This window comes from Lutjanus erythropterus, chromosome 16 (assembly GCF_056507025.1).
Source record: "Lutjanus erythropterus isolate fLutEry1 chromosome 16, fLutEry1.hap2, whole genome shotgun sequence".
Taxonomy (NCBI): domain Eukaryota; kingdom Metazoa; phylum Chordata; class Actinopteri; order Lutjaniformes; family Lutjanidae; genus Lutjanus; species Lutjanus erythropterus.
This window is the reverse complement of record NC_139332.1, coordinates 9,574,567-9,581,261: the sequence shown is the minus strand read 5'-3', so window position 1 is coordinate 9,581,261 and position 6,695 is coordinate 9,574,567. Positions and strand designations below refer to the sequence as shown.

The following is a 6,695-nucleotide window of genomic DNA, read 5'->3' as shown; positions in this document are numbered from 1 at the left end:
TTTTTTGTTTATATGATGAAGAAAAGGGAATTACTAAAACTAAAGATTTAGGTAAGCCAAACTTTTTTGGTTTGTTTGTTTAAAAATGTAAGAGTTTGAGTGGGGTTCAAAACTCAACAATCTATTGCAGTAAGTTGCCTTGAAACTTTGAGTAGTTACTACTTCTTCTTTTTTTTTTTTTTTACAACACGTGCTTGTTCACTGGGCATAGGATGGGTCAGGTGTGACTTGGCCCTGTAAGAGACGATGGAAATGCAAATCAGCGCGGTACGGTTTGGCTCGGTGTGGCCAAAACTGCCAGTGAAGACCCTATGAAGTAGCAGGTAGCAGCAATAGGAACTTCGACTTCGAGTGACCTTCTGTTGTACTTTTTATCGTAGGAGGTTGGGAATTTCGAGATCTGAGCATTGCTTTTAAGTGAATAAGCATGTTTCCTGAAATAGCTAATTATTCTTTCAAAGCGTCAGCCTGTACTCTAGACAGAGACAGTGTGGGACCAGTCCTCTTGTCATTTGCCAATGAACAAAACTTCCCACCCGACTTTATAGCCCTTTGACAGATAAATTAGTTTGTGTTATTATGTTGGAGATTAATTAGCTCTGCTCCATTGCAAATGACTCAGCTCACATCATAATGCACATGTGTGAACCTTATATAACAGAGCCCCAGGTACAATAAGTTATTTGATTTGGCCAAAATACAATACAGAGTGAATGGAGATGATATTAAACCTCGATAATAAATCTGTGACATGTCAGCAAACAGCTTTTTCAGACAATCCTCTCAAACGCAGCTACATGAGGAACATTAATTATTAGTCTGAGGTCTGAAAAACAATGTGGGATGTTTGGGTGTGAGATTTCCCTTTTGCACAGATTTATCTCAAGTCTGAATCGCAGTCAGTGAGACAGTGAGGCTGACTTCAGTTGTTTAATCATGAATATTGTACTGTTAGCCATCTTTTAAAGTCAAATTTGAGGATAAAAAGACCCCTGCAGCTCCTCTGTAAAACTTGAGAAACTCAGTTACACTCTGGTGCACAAGCGCTTCACACGATCAAAGCCGAGACCTCGAGCTCCAGAGAGGAAAATCTCCTCCCTGCTCACAATCCTGCAGCTTGTCAACTTTGAAGTCCCAGCGCTGGGTGTCTCGACCTCCTTGGCTGCCACTCGAACGCAGACAGACAGACAGACGGACAGACGGAGCGGCTAAGTTTTCATGGACGATCTAATCTCAGCAGCCCTCTGAGCAGCCATGGACTTCCTCCGCTGCAAGGATGTGGCGGCGGCCTCCGTGATGCCGTGGTAGCTGTCCGTCTCCTGAGAGTCCTCGCTGTTCTGGGACTTGGTGCTGTCCTGCGAGTCGGGCTTCTGCCTGAGCGCCCGGCTCTGCTCCTCCTTCAGCTCCAGGTAGGAGCGCGAGAAGGTGTGAAAGATGGACGTGACAGGGAAGGCCATGAGGAGGATGCCGCTCAGGATGCTGCTGAGCGCCACCACCTGGCCGGGGATGCTCCTGGGCACCATGTCCCCGTACCCAACCGTGGTCATGGAGATCACAGCCCACCAGTAGCTCCCGGGGATGCTGGTGAACTCCTGCTTGGCACCCATCTCGCTCTCAGCCAGGAACACCAGCGGTGAGAAAAGAGCCATGGCCACGCAGAGGAACAGCAGCAACAGGCCGAACTCACGCGTACACCTCCTCACCGTTAGCCCGAGCGTCTGCAGGCCTAAGGAATGACGCGCCAACCTCATCACGTAAAAGATCCGTAGAGCTCGCAGGACTCGGAGGACCAACCCCACCTTCTCCAGGTAGTTGTTCCCTGAGCCCGCGGGCTTCTCTCCCACCGACAGAGAGTCCACGATGAGGGTGATGTAGTAGGGGAGGATGGCGACCACGTCGATGACGTTCAGAGGCGTGCGCAGGAACATACACTTGCTTTGCGTCTGAATGAAGCGCAGCAGGAACTCCAGGGAGAACCAGGCAACACACACCGTCTCCAGAACAAAGATGTTATAGCACCTCTGGGAGCACTCACCCTGCAAAGGGAAAAAAAGCACATAAAGACAGGCATTAAGGGTTGTGTTACACCAGCAATAACACACTTCAGTGCACGACACGAGGATGTGAACTCCAAAAGCGCTTCAGATAAGGCTGACATGAACACGCAGCATGAAGTCAGTAATTAAGAATCTATTTCAAAGCCTGCTGTGTGATTTGTGGGTTCATCATTGACAGAAGAGGTTGATGTGTTTGATCTCACAACAAAAAGGTGATTCTGTTCTTTCACAGAACAAAACACAGCGGAGACGCAGCTGAAAGATTCATGAAGTGTAAAACAAAGGCTTTGATTATCCCGTCTCGTAAACCTCACTGACTTGTACATCAAACCTGAGTGATCAAGAGCCGAAAGCTGTGAGAGGTGAGAGAGAAGTCTACCAGAGTCAGTCATAGGGAAGCTTTTTTGGACTTGTAATAATTTATAAAGGAACTCCAAATTTGCACACATATGTAATATATATAAGAAAAATATTTCTTCATTTATGTGTGTGATGTATATCTTAGGGACCACTTTACAATAAGACTACCATTATGAGTTTTAAATGGCTTATAATTAGGTTATTATTTAGGTTGTAAAGACTTCATAAATCATTATTACTAATTCTAAACAGGTTATAACACATTTTTAATATATTGATATAGGCTCACTATTTGGCAAGACCCAGTTACTGCTTTCTACTAATTAATTTTTCTAATGAGCAATCATAACCAGCAAATGCTGCCTTGATATAAAGAAAAAAAATATAAAATTACCCTTATTATAAAACAGTCCATGCTGAAAAAAATCATGGTAAATAATGGTAAATAAAGCATATGAATTTGATAATTTGATATTTTTATCTATCTATCTATCTATCTATCTATCTATCTATCTATCTATCTATCTATCTATCTATCTATCTATCTATCTATCTATCTATCTAAGCCCCTACAGTGGATTCTTAAAGCTCCCACAGCTGAAATATTCTCTTTAAATGATAATCTATTTTTTCAAGACTGCTGAAATAGCGTTCATAAATATTTGAAAATATAATTATAAGAGATTACTTGGTTATTAAGTCAAAGTCACCCCTGGAGGAGACTTTGAAAGTGCTTTTCAATTTTCTGCATTTATTTGAGTCTTATTAATGAACAAAAAAAAATTATTTGCTTTATCTGTGTCAGTTCATTGTGTGTATTAATTAGATTATGAGAATATGTGGAGACAGGCAATAAAGGAAACTTTCTTCAGACCCTTTAACTTTTAAATCCTTGAAATGTCATGTCAGACTGTGAAACAGGTATCTCTAAAGCATCTTCAGACGTAGTCCCCTGTTGTGTTACGTGGCTCGGACATTCACGACAAGACTTCTGAGTTTGTGCGGAAACGTATGACGACATTAGCGAGTCATCGGGGCAACAACTACATACACTGTGGCTGTAACGGTTATCTCCAGGTGTGAATGTTTGCAAGTGTGAATATACAAGCAAACCACTTCTCTGAGCATTTGCTCAGTCAACAGCTCTGCTCCATAGAGTGACTGCCCTCAGAAAAAATAGTCCTCCTCTCAGATTGAGCCTCATGCATTTTTCAGAAGATACACTCGGTTTTTGCATGTAGCGTGGTTTTTGCCCTTGAGACATCAAACTTACTAAGCCCATTAAGGACCATGTGAATCACTTATCGGCAATGCTGGAGCTGCACTTTTTCACACAGCAGCAGCAGCAGCAATAAACTGCTAAAGTCAAGGCTGAGAAATATGAGAAATTAGTCATAATATTGAGTGCATGGATCTGTTGTATTATGATCTTTAGTAACACCATTACTAGCCACAATCTTTTGGTCGATCGTGGTCAGAAATCGCCCCCACTGACAGATGAAGGTAGCTGCTGCAGTATGTTGTTTTTTTCCGTCCCCATACCGATTCTGTTTCCCCACAACCCCAAGACAGTTCAGTCCTATCCTGCTCACAATCACCACTCATCACCCACTCTTGGTTTTATGGTGGATACCCACAAAAACAAACCAAATCAGGAAATAAAGAGTCATATAACAGCATCTGTAGTCACAGTTAAGTGACAGAGATTTTGTACAACATGTGCACCTGTCACTTATGGTACTGATGATCAGTCAGTCAGTAACTTAGTCAAGTTTGCAGCCTTAGCTCCAATAAAACACCATCATCTTCTGGGAAAAATACAATCCACTGGAATAATCTGCCTCTGAAAAAGACCTGTTTACCACGACCCAGCTACAATCTTTGCGACACGATCTAATGCCGAGGTAAAGCTTGCATTTATCTCCTCCGATGACAAGGCGGGTGGCAGGGGTGGCAGATGCCTTGCCACCCTAGCTGCTGCCCCAGTTTTTTGGACCGTTCTATCTCAAAGCATGAAAAGTTGTGGCTGGTCAGAAATTTACAAGACTGACACTCTGAGGTCTAAATGCAAGTGAATGCAGCAAGAGATCATCGTCCAACACTTAGAATTTAATGATCTGTTCTGGACACATTTTAGGTTAACTGATGGGCTTATGTTCATTAAGGATATTAAATAAACACCTTATTTATTTTTATTGCCACCATGTTTCCACTGAATCCTTATCTCATGTGCCACAGCAATGTAATCTATTTGAGTTTAAGTATTTTATTTGGGGGGGGGGGGTTCCAAGCAAATACTGATATATGTGATTATTGCAATTAAATCTGCATATTTTTGCCACCCCTTGAAGTCTCTTTGCCACCCTCTTGCCACCTCATGAGTATTTCTCTAGACTGACTATTTCTCTCTACCACTGACCATGAAAACTGGCACACAGGATGCTGCTGGGAAGAAGCTTGCTCCCGTTTCTGGACTAATACATAATTGTATTTGGTATCGGATCAATGCACTGACTCACCGATGAAGCATTTTTGTCTGTATCTGAGGCATTTTTCAAAAGCGGTATCAGTGTCAGAACAACTCTAGTTTTTATTGAATGTAAAGTCTCAAACTACTAGTTTGAAATATGTTGCGTCACAGGCTTTGTGAAAAATGACAATAGCGCTTCCGTCCACCCACTCGGGATGGGAATCGAGAAGCAGCTCCACTTCCAAATCCAATCCGTCAGATTTATATGCCTCAAAATTTATAATTTCCTCTCATCAATGCCCATATATATTTTCTGACAGTTGCACATTGCAAAACACAGCATCAGATTCGTGAGTATACACTGCTGGAAACCTGCAACAAGGAGTCACGGTGGAGAGCAAAGCGTGGCTTCATTTCACCGAGAAAGATGACAACAGTGCTTGCTAATGCTAATGCTAATTTCATGTAAGGATGGAAATACCAACAACACACTGAAAATGCTTCAATTCCAGGAATCCCATGCATTTGACACTTAATGTTAGCATGCTAATGTGAGCATGTAGCATGGCTGGAAACCTCTATTTCAAGGTCCAGTGTGCAAGATATAAGAGAGGAATGAGGCAGAAATGGCATATATATTCATTATTATGTTTTATTTAGTGTACAGTCACCTGAAAATAATAATCATTGTGTTTTTGTCACCTTAGAATGAGCCTTTAATATATACAGAGACCGCCATGCACCATCAAGGGTTTACAGCCTGCAAGTCCACAGCTAGATGTCACTAAATCTCACACACCGGTCCTTTAAAGATTCTACAGAAACTCCTGGACATATTTCTTAGCAGAAGCTGGTAAAAAAAAGTGCTTAAAAAGTAAAATCCTAAACATACATCACAATGTTATTGCACAGGTTTACAAGCGAGGTGCCACTGTAGTGATGGAGGCTTGTTTAAATCTTCCTAGCACGCAGATAAACTGTATCTACAGCACAGACTTCATTCAATTACACAACCTGCTTACTGTGGAGTAAAAAAAAGAGCATGAGGACATATTGAAGCTTATTTTCTATTAGTCAGTGTCATATCAGAACGTCTCCATTGGCTGAAATCCACAGTAAAATTAAAATTAACAATATGGGAGTTCTCTGCCTCAGCACAGCTCCATAGGTCCCTGGCCAGCTGCTAACAAGCCTTGATACTCTTATTTTGAATTGTGAAATGATAAAATAACTATGAGGTCAACAGCACAGCTTGGCAGGCATAGGTTTGAGGGGATTTTAAGCCAAATTGGAGCAGTAATTTAAAAACAAAAACACTTTTTGTTCATATTCTCCCTTTTCAGAATGCCAAAAACATTTGGATAGATTATAGAGGCAGAAATGCTTTGCTGAATATTATTATATTTAGTCAAACAGCCTCACTGTTCAGATTGAGGTAAAATATCAGCTCTTCTGTACAGTCCAGGTCTCATACTGTCAGAATCATATTTTCTGTTTTCTTTTGAATTGGAATTTTTTTCCTTCCTAATACCAATTCCGATACCAGAACTCTGCATAAAAACAGTGCGTAAAAATAATAAAAAATAAAAAGAATACAGTAGAATATACTACATTGTCTACCCTTTGTGTGCAAAAGCCAGATATTTGTCTTTGTTTACAAAAGGAGTACATTAAAACACAACATATGGCATACAGACAGGACCAGATAAAATAAATCTGCATAGAAACACAGCTGAGTTGGGGTCAAAAGAATAGCGGTCTAAAGTTAGCAGTTGGTCTGACCTATACGTTTTCTTCATATTAATAAA

The 6,695-nt window shown here is 41.2% G+C and overlaps 1 protein-coding gene across 1 annotated transcript in view; it reads right to left on the bottom strand.

Annotated features, from left to right (window-relative positions):
- Positions 1 to 403: 403 nt before the first annotated feature.
- The window catches only part of kcng2 (potassium voltage-gated channel, subfamily G, member 2), a 40,732-nt gene continuing 34,440 nt past the window's right edge, over positions 404 to 6,695 (bottom strand). Inside the window, exon 3 of the mRNA XM_084738798.1 lies at positions 404 to 2,036. Within this exon, the coding sequence (XP_084594924.1) occupies positions 1,209 to 2,036 (828 nt within the window). The 3' untranslated portion in view covers positions 404 to 1,208. The remainder of the gene's footprint in view (positions 2,037 to 6,695) is intronic.